The 18,512-nt window shown below is 39.8% G+C and overlaps 1 protein-coding gene across 1 annotated transcript in view; it reads right to left on the bottom strand.

Annotated features, from left to right (window-relative positions):
* The window catches only part of deptor (DEP domain containing MTOR-interacting protein), a 38,164-nt gene extending 24,677 nt beyond the window's left edge, over positions 1–13,487 (bottom strand). Inside the window, exons 1-5 of the mRNA XM_053494897.1 lie at positions 13,116–13,487; positions 12,761–12,848; positions 4,805–4,983; positions 3,664–3,787; positions 355–533 (exon numbers count right to left, since the gene is read on the bottom strand). Of these exons, the coding sequence (XP_053350872.1) occupies positions 355–533; positions 3,664–3,787; positions 4,805–4,983; positions 12,761–12,846 (568 nt within the window). The 5' untranslated portion in view covers positions 12,847–12,848; positions 13,116–13,487. The remainder of the gene's footprint in view (positions 1–354; positions 534–3,663; positions 3,788–4,804; positions 4,984–12,760; positions 12,849–13,115) is intronic.
* Positions 13,488–18,512: the final 5,025 nt, after the last annotated feature.

The raw sequence follows: 18,512 nt of genomic DNA, 5'->3' as shown, positions 1-18,512 counted from the left end.
GGTTAAAAGCATCTATAAGAAAAATTGCACCGTTTTGCATTCAAGCTGAATGAACTTAAATTGAATAATTTTCACTAAAGCTACTAAGAATATTAATGACAGGCTATGTGGAAGAGAAAATGTCACAATGGACCTCTATTACTATTTGCTGCAGTACCAGTTTTAACCAGTAGGTGCAAAGCTAACTTTAATGTAGCTAAATAAGGCAGTGAGTGCGCTGGTCTATTATTTCTTCATTACTTCATCAGATTGTATCGTTTATTAAATGTAGTCGCATATGATGACCTTATAAAGGTTAGTTTTTTTTAGTAATGCTCCTATGGACAACCACTACCAATTTTCAGTCACACTCACCATGCTGAATGATTCCATGCTCCAGCAGTCTCCGCCCAAGTTGCTCCGCCTCCTCTCTGGTGGCCATTTCCCCCTCCTGCAAGAGCCAGTCAATAAACTCTGACGCCACCAGTGTACGCTCGTAGGGAACGTTCTCCTCCTCCCGAGTCTTAACCAAGCTGTTCTCTGTGTTCATCAATCTGGAGACGAAAAAAAGGTGCTGCTAGGTTATAAAGTAGCAATCAGGTCTGACATTTTTGCACCTTTTTGTTCTGAGTAATGCAGGTGTGGATATTTCACACTCTTTTACAAACATATGATGCAATACAAATTGCAGTTTATTAAGTTATTACAGTTATTAAGTGTAATTAACAGAAACATTCCGCACAAAAGCCTATAATTTGTCAGGTTATAGGACACTCGTGGTTTGGAGAAGTGTTCAAATTAACAGCACCAATTCATACCAGCTTGAGAGTAATCCTGTTTTTATCTAGAACTAACTGCCCGCCTGCTTCGGGCAGTAGTAACAGTAAAAACTGTGCACTTAATTCAGAGATTAGGTAGTCTCAGAGGACATAACTGTAGTCTTCCGTTTGTAATTACAGCTAAAAAAAGGATAGTTTGTAACTTCTGAAATGAGGAAGTGAAGTAATTTTCTGGGAAATGCCTCCTGGGGAAAACAAAACTGCCTTGATACTCATGTGTCTGTCAGAAACTAACTTCCATCTTAAACCCATGGTTTATTCCCACCGTGCCTGGCCGGGAATCGAACCCAGACCCTGGAGGTGCAAGGCATATGAAGAGATATCATATGTCTAAATTACTTTATAGGAGCGTTTTTTACCAAATAGTGGTAAGGCAAAATTCCCAATTAGTGTCAATTTAATTCTCAAAATAGTTAAAAGTACTGTATACACTGTCAGATTTCAAGTCAGCAACCAAAGCAGCTTCTGTACTCTGGAATCAACCAAACTTCAAACAGCCAGGTGCACGCCTACAAGCTGTAGAGACGTAAATTAAAATAAGCATAACATATCTTTAATGCACTTGGAACCATTTCAACAGACCAAACTGCTACAAACCCCAACTGTGATTTTGATTTGCTGCCTTTAAATATGTATTATCATGACCATATAATTTTTGTATCTCTTGAAGGGGGAAATTGTAAGAGAGCATGAGGCATGGGTTTTTGTCATTTTATTAACGTTACAGATTTTTCTTTTGCAGAACTATAAGAATGAAATAAATTTGCATACAATATAAATATCCATTACCAACACAAAATCCAACGATTTCTAATTCAGACCAAGAAGCCATATATGTAAAACAAATATTCAATATGATCTCCTGGATCATGATTCAATACCAGCTTAATTTGTATCATGATTGATACATTTAACCCCTTAACACTAATCTGTCCTCACTTTCCTAATTATAGTACATAACCTATTAGTTTTAATAGAGATTTAAAAAATGATTAATGGTCAGAGTGAAAACTAGAATGATCTGTATAAAGGATCAACCAAAAGCGCAAACAACAAATAAAACAAGTAACTCTATCTCCATATTAGTCACCTCGTAGAGCTATGAATATGAAATCACTTTTCACCTGCTGTGATAGTCAACCAGCTGAGCAATCATGACTTAATGACTGACTCTAAGCAAAGGAGATATGATACCCTGCCATACTTTGCATGCCAGCAGTTAACAAGCCATTTATTATGGAACCAGAAGTGCGGATGATAATAACTTTAAACATTTAAAATAAAAGCATTAATTTATTATTTAAATAAGAAATAAAGAAAAAAAGAGAGAATGAAAGAAGGATATAGCCAACAATAGTAATAGTGTTAATATTGTCATAGTCAAACTGGGACTTGAGGAAATATTTCATGAATAAAGGTTTATAACCAATAGACATTTACAGACTTTAGCAAAATGAGGCCATAAAAATGAACCTGTACATGCTACTCACAAACAACAATGTCACTAATGTGATTATGCAAAAGAAGTCTGAAACATTTTGAGCAGCAGATGTCTCCTATAGGACTTAATTTGGATCATGTTACACATGAGGGGAGCTGAGCAAAGAAGAACGGCAGGATGTCGGCAGGAGTGTGAGGCAACGTGCTGCTCCTTCTGGCTCTGCCTGTTTTCCTGTACCATCATGTCTTAAGCAGTCTGTACAGTTCAGCCCGTTTAATGCAATGGATGGCAAATTCACAAAAATCTACCAACCAATTGCAAAAAGCTGCAAATGTATCATAGGTCATGTTTAAAAGGAATGTGAAAAAGAGATGTGCTTTGTATGCATATGAGCTGCCCATCCCAAGCTCTCCAACTTGATTTCAGTTCTTCATTAAAAACATTGGCATTACATAAAAAAAAAAAACTTACAGTGCCAGTCCACAGTTTGGATTTCTTTTCTACATTCCAGAACAATAGTGGATGTTTTTTTAAAACTATGAAATAACACATATGGAATTAGATAATGAATAAGTATCAACAACAGTCAGTTGTTATTTAAAGATTTAAAGGTCTGATGTTGTTATTTGCACTTGCAAAACCAATCAAGCACCACGATGAAACTGGCTCTCATGAAGACCATCCCAGGAAAGTAGAAAGACCAAAACTTATTTTTACTGCAGAGGAGAAGTTCATTTAGAGTAACCAGCCTAAAAAATCACCAATTAACAGCAGCTCAGATTAGAGTCGTTATAAAGGCTTTACAGAGCATGAATAGAAAACAAACCTCAATATCAACTATTCAAAGGAGATTCATGCATATTTTGGATGCCTTCAGCATCAGGAAAGAGCATGGAATTAAAAGCTGTATCCAAACTTTTGACTGAAAGGTAACATATTTTACTTGCATTGAAATTCTGCCCTAAATGTAAATATTTTAATACAAATATATATTTCTTTATAATGAGACATTATTGCCCTTTAAAACATATGTCTCCATTTAGTCAGTATAAAAAAAAGATCTAAAAAAAAAAAAAAAATTAAACAGGATGTTGCTTTAGTTAAGTGTCTGTGGTTTTGTGGAGAAGAAACCCTAACAGGCAACAACTTGTAGCTAATGCAGCCACTGATTAATGAATCAAGTTGGCACAGACCCCATCTCTCAACCTGCTGGAAGCCTGCGTTTCTATGGATACTGGTAATGTACCGGAAAGGACCAAAATGCACAAAAACAATATGTTCCGATACACCTCAACACACGGAGGACAAAAACAAAATGCAAGGCAGTGTAGATTTAAAACCTGAACAAAGCATGGTTGATGTAATTAATAATTTAGTTTTTAGTAAGGAAAAAAAAGAGTTTACTTTTCATATATCCTCTGGCCTCTCATGAAAACCTTAGCCTCGCTGTCCAAAGGAAACGTTCCATCATCTTTCCTGAAGCGGTAAAACAGCTTCATATCTTTGAACTCCTTGTGCTCGTCACAAACTGCAACAGAGAAAAATAAACACTGGCGTAACATCTGGATAATGAATAGTGAATTAACATCCACTCTGAGAACGCACATGTTCCTTTAGCCCAGTTCCATATCTGCTGGTGATCTGCTTGTACACTTCTCTAATTTCAGCAAACATTTTAGTATATCTTCTCAAAGGACAATACTATAGAAATAAAACTTGGATATATTCTAGTACAGTCGATGTGCAGCTGGTATAACAGTATTGATTTACTGTCCTCTGAAAATAACGCAACATACGGAAATTATAGACAAAATCGCCTGCAACAAAAGTAAGTACATCCTAAGTGATAACAGCTGTACATCTTGAGCCATGCAAAGTCACATGTCCTATTCATCATGTTCATGTGTTTGTCAGTGGCCAAGTATGTCTCCAGTCCTGAACCCTACTAAGCACCTGTGGGGCGTCCCTAAGCGGAAGGTGGCGAAGCGCCATGTGTCTAACACCCAGCAGCTCCGTGATATCATTATGGAGGAGTGGAAGAAGATCCCAGCAACAACATGTACAGCTCTGGTCAACACCATGCTAGTTAACACTGGTGCTCACACAAAATCTTGACACTTTGGACACAGTTTTGACATGCTCTCTTAGGGTGTACTCATTTTTGTTGCCAGTTATTTAGACAATATAGTCTGCATGCTGAGATATTGTTGGAGTACTGCTATACAAGCTGCATATTAACTACTCTAAAGCATATCCAATTTTCATTTTTATAGAAATCTTGTCCCTTGAGAACATATAATAAAGTGGTGGCTGAAATGTGAGGGGTGTACTCACTTTTGTGAGACACTGTAAAGTACAATCCAAAAACACCCATGACTGTTGGGTTTTTGAAGCGTTTTGTTTGATGATACAAAGAATGAAACCATAAATGTTATAAATGTTGCGGTCGAAAATGACTGTTTGATTTATTGCAATAAACAACAGAAATGTGTGCTGACTCATGGGTTTAAATGTGTGTATGTATGAGTGTTTGAAAAGAACCCACCATGATGGATGATGCTCTGGTCGAGCAACTTCTGCATGATCTTGATGGCCGTGTCTCTGTCTGAGGCTTCCTTATGTTCGATCAACCAATCAATAAGCTCTTTAGCCACAAAGCAGTTGGGGTAGGTGCGGAGATGATGCCTCCGGTCTTTGATGACTTTGCCCTCATGGAGCCGCAATCTGGAAAACAAATTTTGGTCTCTAAATTAGGTAAGTGGGATAAAAAAGGGATGATGGCTAGATCTTAAATTAAGCATGATTAACAGCTGGATAAATTTTAATGACGAGCATGATTTATATTTAAGGGATGAAGTGTTACTAAAGAAGTTAGTGTTTACGCTTATTAATTATACTGAAATGTAACAAACTATACAATTAAGAGTATTCTCCAGGAACTAAAACAATAAATAAAAAGGTTCTAAAGTAATTTCCAACCCTGGCTTTGTACTTGCCTAATTCATTCTTCACCTGACTCTGATTTCACTCATTGAGACATTTAGTCACCATTTCTTGGTGTGTTAGATTAAAGATGGTTTCCAAAAGATCTGCATGTGTAAAAACACTACTGATTCCCATCCATGATGTATTGCATCTTCTAAATTAAAAAAGAGTGACACAACTGTTTTGTGCAGTTGCCTTAATATACACTATAGTGTATGTCTACCCATAGTATATATTATGTCAAATGTCAAATACATAGCACTAACAATGTACAAAGACTCATTAAGTACCCACTGTCTGATTCAATTTTAGGACGTTATTTTGGAAATGGTTAATCTGTGAAACATTTAATTTCCAATCCTAATAATAAGACTGTTTCTCCAGTGCCAACAGCATTTAAAAAGAGTATTAACCTTACCCAGTGTTGTGCTGGCTTCTAAAGAAAATAAAAAGTTACCATTACTGTACTACTTACTTTTCAGTGAATAAAGTATCGTACTATATTATGATATTTATAAAGTAATGTGACATTCTTGTATAATTTTTATGCACATATGGTTTGTTAATTACCATAAAGAGATTTACATACATGAAAAGCACACGTGCTTAATCCACCTTCTGCGCTGTTAATGCCGAAAAAAAGCCACGCCCATCAAAGCCCCATGCAGGTGATTATAATAAAAAATGAATGAACAAATGCTTATTCGACAGTTTGTAAGGTATCTATAAAAAAGTGATTATACAGTATGTAAAATAAAAGATTAGGCTTACAACAATGTATAAGCGGAGCAAAAGTAATGCGAAAGTCAGGTATGTTTACATTTACATTAATACATTACTATTATGTGGGATTGCATTAAAAATAAGATGTTATATTATTGACTACCAACAGAAGTAATATAATTACAGTAATGCATTACTTTTGAGACACATTTATCCCTTCACTGACCTTATAATTAATAAAAACAATTCTATAATTTAATATTCATGCATTTTAAGAAATCTCAGCGGTAGGCCCAAATTTGATTCTGGATACAGAATGGGAGGGTTGTGTTAGGAAGGGCATCTGGTATAAAAACCTGTGCCAAGTTTTAAGCAAATCAAGATGGTTTGCTGTACCTCTCCTATCCTTGGATTTGGAAATGATTAAATTGCTGTCAATTGGGTTATATCATAGTTATACTCTATACCAGTTGGGATATGATACATTTAAGAAGTATCACAAGGTCAACACATATCTCATTAAAGGTTACCATAAACAAAGCAGGAACAAAATTAGAAACTACTGTACTGTCTTCATTGAGGCCTTCCGGATACTAAATGTTATCTGCTGATAGCAAAAGAGTTGCAAAAAAAAAATAGATGTCCAAGGACAGAGCTGTTTCAAAAGTAAATAGATAATATACTTATCACTCCTCATCACTGGAACATTTCCAGTATTTGGTATATTACATCTGTTCCTTTACCTAAGCCCCAGTCCGATATGATTTGTTGCATTCACAATTTGTTGCATTTCCCCCTTGAACAAATCCTTGCTGTTTTCCTAATGCATTCCCAGGCAAATATTTGACACTGATAGCAATGCTTACAATACATTTATTCGAATTCGGATTGTGCCACAATATAACTGCATGAGTCAATGTGTTTTTTTCCATTACATACAGGGCATGTTTTGATAAACTAAAACTAAGTTAGGAATTTGAATTAATAATGAACACTCTTTAAAAACCCAAGATTTTGTTTACTGTTATAATGTTCATGTTGGTTCAGTGCATTACGTTTGTAATTATATATGAACTATTTGACAGCAAAAAGAAGACAACTCCTTTTTTTTGCCGTTTTGAAGATTTTTTTTCTTTTTAAACAAAATCAAGAAGTACTACAAACTGATATACTGTATAATATTCCATGCATGTTTTTTTTTTTACTCACAAGGGTGTTAGTGTTAGTAGTATAATAGTGGCAGTAAATTAGATCAATGTACCACGTGTCCGTCAGACGTCCCCTAACACTATAAGATTTAAGCAATAGCAAATAGAGGCAAGGCAAACACAGCAGCTTCACACACTCAAATACACACACACATATACACCATGTGCAACTCATGACTCTTTAACAGAATAAATCACGAGTTCTCGTAGCAATGTAACTTCAACCAAGCTTCACCACATTGCTTATGCACAACACCCATATCACATGATGTCCCCTTCATAGAACATATTGCAGATGTTCACACATCCCTGTAATTCATTACTGCTGGAGTGACTGCAGTAACAAAGCGTAAATGTCTTTTTCCATATCATCAATATTTCCCAAAAATCCAGTAACCACTTATAAACAATTATATCAGCCTGATGTTTTGAACATAGAGTATCCTTGTTTCACTGATCAGGTGAATGAAGAAATGTGATTGGCTTGTCTCGACTTGTCTCGACTTGTCGGGTTTTGCTTAACAAGCTGCAAAAGCACCTACGTATCACGCTTTGCCACAAATTTGTCTACAACTAAAATATATAGCGGTTTTCAAATTTAACATTTTGTTATAAACAAATTAGTGTCAGACAATAATAAGGAGCAATGATGCTGTTCATCACATCTTGCCATTAATCTGTTCATGAAACCTTAAAATGAAACCATTTTACCTCAAACTGAAGAAGAAATGTATACTAAAAAGTAATGTAAAAAAAGTTACACTAATATATCATGGATAGATTACAGCCAGGGGATGGTTTCAATAAACTTATGCAATGTCACGTTATTTATTTCCATCCAGAGTCGCATTAATTTCTCTCATTTCATTTCTCAAGATCTTGAATTGATGATGGGTGACTCAGCACATCTTCTCCAGCACATCCCACAAAGTCTTAATGGGGTTAAGCTCGGGACTGTGTGCTCACCAATCCAAAATAAGGCACATAACATTGCTGAACCTGACCGATAGAAGCAACCCCAGATCATCACACTGGGCCTGTAGACTTTTATGTTAGGCACTAACATAAAGCTGAAACTGAAGCTTTTCTCCCCTATTAGCCTTACTGATAAGTGGTTTCTTAAAGCTATACAGCTGTTTATTTCCAATCCCTTAAGGGGACAAGGCAGGATACATCCTGGAGGGGGTACTGACCCAGTTAGGGGAACAAGCACACACATATACCCACAAACCTAATTATAGTCTATGGACAATTTGTAAATATCAATCAACCTACAAAGCATGTCTTTGAACTGTGGGAGAAAACTGAAGTACCCAGAGGAAACCCTCCAAGTTAGAACATGCATTCTGCAAATCTTGACTTCTTTGCTTTATGATTGCATTAAAAATAGGCTGAAGTATTTATCCTAAAATATTTAGACATATGTTGATTTTGCTGATTATTTTTAATCTTTGGTTAATTTTATTTATTTACTTTTTTCTCTCTCTGCCTCATGACTAAGTTTGACTGGAAAAAGCTTTTGACCCATATGCCATGATGTCTGCTGGCAATGTCAGCATAAGGGTAGGCGTGTTCTTCAAAATTTCTCTATCTAAAATCTCACCCTGGTGTCACAGTTTCCCTGCGGTGTTCATGAAGTAACCCTTATCTCTGTTTAAAGAAACAAACAAGCGCCAAAAAAAGAAACACGTCAAATTAGGAACAGTTTGTGACCCACTGGGGAAAAGTGCTTAACTTAAAAGAAACATAGATTTAACATTTAAAAATACACAATCAGATAAAAAAATATTATTAACACGCAACAAAAAATACATGCGCCATTAAAAGTATCATTAACCATTAATTATGGGTGTAACAAAAAAAATTTCAGGTGTCTGAAACAGTTGGACGTTTGCCAGGAATTTGCCCTATGAACACACTGTCCCCCACACATTATAGAGGCTGCGAACAAAAGATCAGTTTGGGAATTGCTCAGCTGATTCTCGTGCTTCTTGTAGCTTCGAAATTAACTGTTAAATAGCACTTTCATGACAAACAGCTGTTTAAAAGTGCTGTATGAGAGGAGAAAGATTCTCAAACAAAGCATTACTATTTGTCATTGGAAGTACATTTTAGTATTGGGTGTTCTAGTTAGATTAAACTACAATAACCCTTTTTAGGTCATGCACAAAATCAACATAACAAAAGTAACCAATATATAAGGAAAAGCACCAAATTCCCACTAATGGCATCATGAATTCTGTCAAGTACCAGGATTTTCAATCTGAAACATGCTTGTCTCCGAACATGGTCGTAAGTCAAACATACTTCCGAATCCACACAGAAATTATTAAAGAAACACAAAAAATTACTGTTTCCGAGCCCTACTAAAAATAAGGAAGTGCGGTATATATGAAGGGAAGTCCACTTGCGCAAACATAACACTACATAGGAGCATAAAATATTTTGCATGAAAGGGAAGACTAAAGCTCCCCAACCTTGTTAGACAATACAGAGCTGCTTTTATTCCCTACTGGCTAGGTGTGACAAAATATTAACTGTAAATTGCTTATCATTTTCAAACCAAGGTTTTGTAGAAAGATTGCGCTACTTAATAAAACTGTTGAACTTTGGACCTTGAAGCTGTGAGGTGGCAAGATTACCCACTGCCGCACTGTGCTGCCCTGCTGGCTTTAAATAACAGAGGGAAATGCGGTAAAGACTCTACTGGAAGTTCATATGAGTTCATATGTTAATTCCATAATTAAATAATAAAGCTTTTGAAAAAAAAACATTAGAAGGAGAATATCCAATAAATACATTTGTTTAAAAAAAATATATAATAAAATAAAATAAAATTATATATATATATATATATATATATATATATATTTTTTTTTTTTTTTTTTTTTTTTTTTTACAATTAAATAAATTATATTCTGTAATGATTTAATCAGGGTGGTAAAATGATACAGCTTTTGTCTGTGTAAAGCTTTATATGTTGCTTCTGTGTTTTTTCCAACTTTCCAAAAACATTCCTTGACTATGCTAAATTGTTCCTGAGCGTGAATAAGTGTGTGCATGGTGCCTGTGAACTGGCGTCCCATTCAGGGTGTATTCCGAGAATCTTGAACAAGAGACTTTCTCTTTCATGGGTCTGGGATATTGTTTGGTTTCAATAACAGATTGAATCTGGCCATCGATGCATAAGATAAACATCGGTATGTTGCCAGTACACACAAATGAAGTTGAGAGTAAACCAAATTAAGGCATTTTTAAATTATTATTTTGCAATGTTTATTGCAAATAAGTGTCATAAATTTTGCATTTTTCTTAATCATCTCAAGCAAGTGCTCCAGTGTTAAACTGGTCAAAGAAAAAGACCTACTGATGTCACAGCTTTAAGATTTTGATTTGACTCACCTTCGTATTTTATTTAAAAAGTGCACATTCATGCAAATGATCGGTGTGGTTTTGTAACAATTTACAGTAACACCCCCACAAAACCTGTGCTTGCCGTGTAATGCAAAGTAACAGCCTATAAATAGTGCGGTAAAGCACGATGAGACACCCATAGCACCTTCCATCTGTCTTTGTATACTGTATTTGTATACTGTATTTAGGCATGTTCTCTTCTGAGCTGATTTCTGACCCTTTTGCTGGTGGGAACAGCTACTGTACCACTATGGCAGTGGTGGGAAAAGTACACAAAACCTATACTTGAGTAATAGTAGAGATACCCAAGGTCAAATATTACTAAAGTAAAACAGATTAGTCCTACATTGACATGTTTACCTGAGTAAAAATGTCACAGAGGAAAAACACAATTATGCTTTAATGGTCATCAGGTAGCGAAATTCTTGCTTTAAATTCAACACACCATTGTGGTTATATAACGTGATGTAATGCAGAAATGTAGTAAAGTAAAATTACAGGTGTTTCCTGTATGACGTAGTGGAGTAAAAGTTGAAAAAAGTATCTTCGCAAAAGAAACTGCTCAAGTAAAGCAAAAGGAAAAGTTAGTGAAATATTTACCTAAGTACTGTAACAAAGTAAATTTACCTAGTTACCTTCCATTTCTGCACTATGCAAATAGCTGCATTTTACTTGTCACATTGTATCATTTTTAGTTTGACTGACAGCTTCATGAAAAACAGTGTTAAAAAACATGAATACATAGACTTTTCAGTCGTCAGATTTAGTTGCTGCTGTATTACACTTCGTGTGTGTGTGTGTGTGTGTGTGTGTCTGTGAGAGAGAGAGAGAGAGAGAGAGAGAGAGAGAGAGTCTGTTTAGTGTCAGCTCTTTTGTTTATTCCTACTGCTATCTCATGTGTTTCACCAGTGAGCACAAAGTCTTTTTAAAAGACGCCTTTACTTAACGTTTATAGGACATATGGATTTTGGTCTTAGAGAAAGTTTTAAAAAGGGCTTTGCAGGAAATATAGGCTCGAATAAAAGACAACTGTTTTGTAACAATTGTGTATGAAACAAAAAACTTAACAGAGGTTGAAATCAATGATGTATATTGAGCAGCAAAAGCAAAGTAGACCCTGAGCAATTATTCTGAGAACAGCATCTTTTTATGTTCCCGGTTGGTGAATTGCTGCAAAAACACTCTAATGCCATGTTGATCACTATTTAAAAGGTCTACGCTTGGACTGTATTCTACCTCAGTTATATGTCACTTTGGTTAAAAGCTTCTGCCAATTGAATCAATTTTAATGCAAATTAATCCACCATGCAGGCAATACCTCCCACTGCCTGCACTCCATTGAGTGTCTATTCAGTCCTGACACATCAGCTGACAGCTGCATGGCTTTCACTGGTACAACACATTCATATTATTTAACTACTGAGATGCCATTCACTGCTCAGAGATATCTGTAGAGTTTTATGTGTTCATTGGTCAAGGCTGTGTTCTCTTTCACACCAGCACCAATCTGGTCATCATGCAGTCATTCCCAGAAATTATTCTAACCTACATATTGTAGCTGTCAAATGTCTAATATAGTCTGTACAGCTGTCGAACGTAGTCCATGTTCAAATGCATGGAATGTCCAACTGAGCTTGCTCGCCTTTGTTTAGATAGCGGCACTGCAGCACGATGGCCACATCCCAAACCACACACTACTACTGTACTAGGCACATCTGGAACTGATGAAAATGTGAAGATTTTTTTTTCCTGAGGTGGAGATCATTCTTTTGGAACAGACCGGAACAATTAGATTAGCAGATAATCTTTAGGGAGGACAGGTAAAGCTGAATAGTACTTGATGACACACACATATCCATTAGGAATGCATGCACATACTGTACTGTATTTAAGGGTGTCTAATGTTAATGAAGCTGAAGGCAGGGCACTGTCAAGTGGAATGCGTGTGATGGGTTTGGCATTGGTTATAGATGACAGTCCTTTGTTTATTAGGTACAGGAGCATGCTGAGGTTACAATAAGGCTCTGTCTCAAATCATCCTACTAATTTTATTACTAATACGTCATAGCATGTTTATTGTTCTTATTTAGTACGACCTCGCGCACTATGTAGGAGGATACAGTATAGAGTGGAGTGAGGTTTGGGACACAGCCTTGTGGAAGCACGCCTACCTCAACTGCTCGCCTGTGACAAGGACTTCAGCCATGCGCTCCAGCTCGGCAGCCTTGTTCTGCATGGTGCTCCCCATCGAGTCCATCTCTGAGCATGGGAGAGTCAAAAATAAAGCGCACTAATGGTAAACATCATACAAGACAACTTAGGACTGGCTTGTCATATGTGGGATAAATTGTTGTTAGATTTTTTTTGTCTACAGAATGTTTTTCAATCAACCACAGCTAGTCAGAATGAGGACACTAAATGATTATAATCAACTCATTTTCTAATGTCAGGTGGTAACACAGTAATAACACATGCCTGCCTGCTTCAACTAATAACAGTCAACTGCAAATGATTGAAAAAGATCACCTTGTTGATTGGACGATGAAAGTATTCCCAACAAATGCCGAATGATGTGATCAAAGTCACCGCAGAGTTTTTCCGTCCATAATTGGAGCCTGAGTCATTCCGACCCTGTTTAAATCCAACTGACAGGCGTAAACTTGCGCCTTTTGTATCCCATCAAGGCAAAGTGCTGCTGCTCGCTCTTTCCAGACGCACAAAGGCACTTCTGTGTAAGGGGGGGAAATGCATACGGGTTTGGCTTCGGAATTTTATCCAAAGGTTGTAAATGAATTAATGATCACGTGTCAAGCTAAATCGCGGAGTCGTCCAGGGTGTCAGTGAGCAGCCACTCGGACTAGATGACTGCTGAGTGAGTGTTTACTACCCCGCACTAACAGTTACAGCGAGCAGCAGCAGCAGCAGGGCGAGTCACTGGGGGAGTGCACCGACAGGGCGGCGCTTACAACACACACACATACACACACACACCATCTCACACACTTTATTCTCAGTGTCTTTAGTACAAAATGGAAAGAAATATGTTATTTAGAAAAGAAAAAAAAAGTTACCATTGGTCAGTAGTGCAATTGTATTTTTATTGCACTATTTGACAAACAAAATGTTTTCACTCTATTTAATCATTCCAACCAATCCAATTAATTGGATTATTTCCTCAGAGACACATTCAAAAAACAAGACTAAAATGTAAAAAGAAATATTTTTTAAAAAAGCTTGCTTTTCAAGCTGAAAAACTCAACGCTCTGGCTGAATCCCAAACAGCTTACTACTTCCTACATAAGTGCACTCACACCCGGTTTGAAGCCAGTCCTCGTGCGCTATATTTCGCGCACTTATTGTTTAACATGCAAGCATTTGGGATCCAGCCTTCTCTGTGCAATCACGCCTGATGCTATAGCGACATCTACTGGAAAACCTCGGTGTGGCGCGCTTACAACATCTAATAGGCGTGGAAAAATGTCACGGACAATGCAGCGTTGCCAGATCTGTGTTTACCCCTCAGAAGTGGTGTTGATTTCTTTATTACACTTACCACAGGTTCCAGGAGGTACGTTAAAATTATATATAAAATTCAGAGGTTATTCCACATGTATCTCTGTACATGACTTAATGTGTGTGTGTGTGTGTGTGTGTGTGTGTGTCCTGCAATGAATAGGCACCGTCTCCAAGGTGTACCCCACCTCACCCCTGTGAACTTGCCTATTAATTATTTATACTTCTCATCTTTTTTTCTGTATTATACGTCAGTGCTGTTTAGTGCCGTTACACCTGATTTAAAGAGACTTGTGTTAGGCACTGCACATATCTTAACTTAGTAATAAATAAATACTCAACGAGCAGCAATTTATGTATTTAATACCTTTAAAGAAGCACAAATCATGACAAGCTGCATTTTTATAACTGATAAAGGTGTGGATAAGAGGATCACAGGACGATATACATGTGGAATGCATGTGATTCATGATAAGTAGTTATACATGCCAATCATGTATATCCTATTCACAATATTAAAGATGTGTACAGCCCAGGCCTAATGCGTGGCAGACAAAACACCTACCACTGAGCCACCAGTGCCCATGTGGTCTACTACAGACTGCAGACAATACATAATGTTCAATGTTCAGTTGATGTTTTGAAATGTGCATGATTTGCCATTAAAATTATTGTACATATATATTTTAAAATAACATTTTACCTTTATATGCTTTTGCATTTGATGTGGGGAAAATAGTGCCATTCCTCTATTTATCCTCCTATTATCTATAATCCTACAGGTGGTGTGTTTTTAACTGGTCACTCATCAGCAGGCAACATCAGAAGTTTGCTGAATCTAAAAATAGATATAATATTGAATTAGGATATTCATAGTGTCATGCCACGTCAAGCCACAGTCTCGCCATGATCACTAAAGCATTCCCGTTCCTTTCTCCCAACCACTGCTTCCAACTCACCACCTCACCTTCCGCTCTCCACACACCTGTCTCCTATCAGCAATCACCTCTCATGCCTATTTAAGCCATGTGCTGACACCACCACATCGCCAGTTTATTGTGTGCCTTCTCAGCCTCAATTTACCAGCGTTATCTCTCGTCTCAGCCTGCCAAGTATCGACCTCGCTTCGCCCTTTTTGACTACGACTTCGCCTTTCGTTTTGGATCTGACACATTTGGAGTTTTCCCGTTACCGACTGCTTACCTGCCATCGACCACGAATTTGGATCACGGACCTCTTCCCCTTTCTTCGGCTTCGACCCTCGCCAGCTCCACGACCCCGATTTATCTCCTCTCCTAACCGGACTCACGCTGCCGCTTTTCGTCGGCTCCGCTCGCTCCTGCCTTCCCGCAAGGCTCAGGCTTCTTCATACCGGCATAAGCGAGTCAAGCGTCGCACACCCCCCCTCCTCTCTCGGCCCGCTCGTGTCGGCGCTCCGCGCTTCCGCTTTCCAGTGGATTTATTTCAAATCCCAGCTCTACGCGGAATTAAGGTCAAGACATTTAAACTATAACGTTGTCAACCAAGTCACAAGCACCCAAACTCCTTTTGCTATCTAAAGTGATCTGTTTCTTCTGCGTTTGGATCCACCACGCCCCCTTGCGTTCCCTGACAGAATAAACTGGCCAAGGAATGGATCCAGCAGAAGCCGCTCGCCTGAGGGGGGCACTGGAGAGCCAAGGAGCCCTCTTAGGCACTCACCAGCAGGAAATCTCTCAGATAACTAGTACTCTTCAAACCATCACAGAAACTTTGCAATCTCTTTCTGCTCAGATTCAGGATCGGCCACCTTCTGCACCCACTCCTCGCCCCCCCACTCAGATACTTCCTCCCTCTCAGGAGCCACGCCTCCCTGCTCCACCTACCTATGACGGCAACCCAGGCACGTGTTGCTCTTTTTTATCTCAATGCTCCCTCGTGCTAGAGCTGCAGGCTATGTCATTTCCCACAGAGCGTTCCAAAGTCGCCTATATTATCACCCTCCTCACCGGAAAGGCTAGAGAATGGGGGACGGCATTATGGGATGCCCAAGTTCCATGCTGCTTTACGTATAAGACCTTCACTGACGAAATGAGAAGAGTTTTCGATCGCTCATTCACGGGGCATCAGGCGGCAACCCAGATACTTCAGCTTCGTCAAGGAACACGCTCCGTCTCAGACTACGCCATAGATTTCCGGACTCTGGCTCCCTCCTGTGATTGGGATGAAAGAGCCCTTTTTGATTGCTTCCTCCATGGACTCTCAGATTCAATCAAAGATGAGCTCGCGGCTCGAGATCTCCCCACGGATCTGCAGGGGCTCATCGACCTAGCAACCCGCGTTGACGTCCGGAGAAGGATTCGGCGTAGTGAACGGCAGCCTTCGCTCGCTCCTTACACCCCAGTACCTGTCCTAGCCCCCCCCGAGACAACCCCTGAACCCATGCAAATAGGTCGCACGCGCATTTCGACAAGGGAGCGTCAGCGCCGCAGAGACGATGGCGCCTGCTTCTACTGCGGCCAGACAGGCCATGTCGTGCGATCCTGCCCACTAAAAGGGCAGGCCCCCCCGTAATTCTGGGGATGCAGGGGGGCCCAACTTCTAGCTCTTCCCCGGACCAGCGCTCATTTTTCTTAGTGACTGTGACCCATGAAGATCGGTCTTATGCCACTCATGCCTTAGTGGACTCCGGGGCGGACCAGAACCTAATTTCCTCCTCTACTGCCTCCGACTTCCAAATCCCTCTTACTCCCCTGTGCCAGCCTTTTTCTGTTCAGGCCCTTGATGGTAGCAGACTCACTCCCATCACCCATCGCACTGCCCCCATCACCCTACAGTTTTCAGGCAACCACACGGAGACTATTTCCCTCCTGACTGTACAAAATGCTCATGCACCCATTGTTTTAGGGCTCCCTTGGCTCAGATTACATAACCCCCACATTGATTGGATTAAAAGGAGTATACTTGATTGGAGCCCCACCTGCCTCTCCTCATGTCTACGCTCAGCCCCTGTGGACCGGACCTCGCCAGCATCACTAGAGGAGATCCCTGACTTAACTAAGGTTCCCGCTGAATATCACGATTTGCGACAGGTGTTCAGTAAGTCACGGGCGATCTCCTTACCACCTCACCGGCCCTATGACTGCGTTATTGACCTGCTTCCCGGCACCTCCCCACCCAAGGGGCGACTCTACTCACTTTCTCGCCCAGAGAGAGAGGCCATGAATCATTACATTAACGAGTCACTAGCAGCAGGCATAATCCGTCCGTCGTCTTCTCCGGCGGGAGCTGGGTTTTTCTTTGTTGAAAAAAAAGACAAGTCCCTCAGACCTTGTATTGATTACAGAGGCTTAAACGAGATCACAGTAAAGAACCGTTACCCCCTCCCGCTGATGACGTCCGCCTTCGAACTTCTTCAGGATGCCCGTGTTTTTACCAAGCTTGACTTAAGAAATGCCTACCACCTTGTCAGGATACGGGAGGGTGATGAGTGGAAGACTGCCTTCAACACCCCCACGGGCCACTATGAATATCTTGTAGTCCCATTCGGTCTGACCAATGCACCGGCCGTGTTCCAGGCCCTCATAAACGATGTCCGGAACACAAATGTCATGTCCGCCAGGTCTTGCAACGGCTGTTGGAAAACAAGCTCTACGTTAAGGCAGAAAAATGTGAGTTTCACTGCACCTCCACTTCCTTTTTAGGCCACTCCATCTCCCCGGTAGGCATCCAGATGGACCCCGCAAAGGTCAAGGCAGTCACTGACTGGCCAGTACCCTCCTCGCGACGCAAACTTCAGCGGTTCCTGGGGTTTGCTAACTTTTATCGTCGCTTCATCCGAAGTTATAGCACGGTGGCAGCCCCGCTCACGGCACTAACCTCTTCCAAAACGCCATTCCGATGGAACTCGCGGGCTGAGGAGGCTTTCAGGGAACTTAAGCACCGCTTCACCACAGCGCCCGTCCTCATTTTTCCTGACCCCGCCCTCCAGTTTGTTTTAGAGGTAGACGCATCAGAAACTGGAGTAGGAGCTATCCTGTCACAGAGGTCTCCCAAGGATAATAAACTCCACCCCTGCTCTTTCTTCTCTCGCCGACTTACCCCCCCTGAATGTAATTATGGCATCGGGGATCGTGAGCTTCTGGCAGTCAAGCTGGCACTTGAGGAATGGAGACATTGGTTAGAAGGGGCCGAACATCCCTTTCTCGTATGGACGGATCACCGAAACCTTGAATATCTAAAGACAGCTAAAAGACTGAACTCACGCCAGGCACGCTGGTCACTGTTTTTTCCCCGTTTCCAGTTCACATTGTCTTACCGTCCTGGGACCAAGAATGTAAAACCTGATGCTCTCTCCCGACAGTTCTCTACCCCTCAAGACACGTCCACGCCAGAGACAATCCTACCCCCTCACTGCCTCATTGCAATCAC

The sequence above is a fragment of the Clarias gariepinus genome, chromosome 4 (assembly GCF_024256425.1).
Source record: "Clarias gariepinus isolate MV-2021 ecotype Netherlands chromosome 4, CGAR_prim_01v2, whole genome shotgun sequence".
Taxonomy (NCBI): Eukaryota; Metazoa; Chordata; class Actinopteri; order Siluriformes; family Clariidae; genus Clarias; species Clarias gariepinus.
The sequence above is the reverse complement of the archived record's forward strand: the minus strand, read 5'-3'. Positions and strand labels throughout refer to the sequence as shown.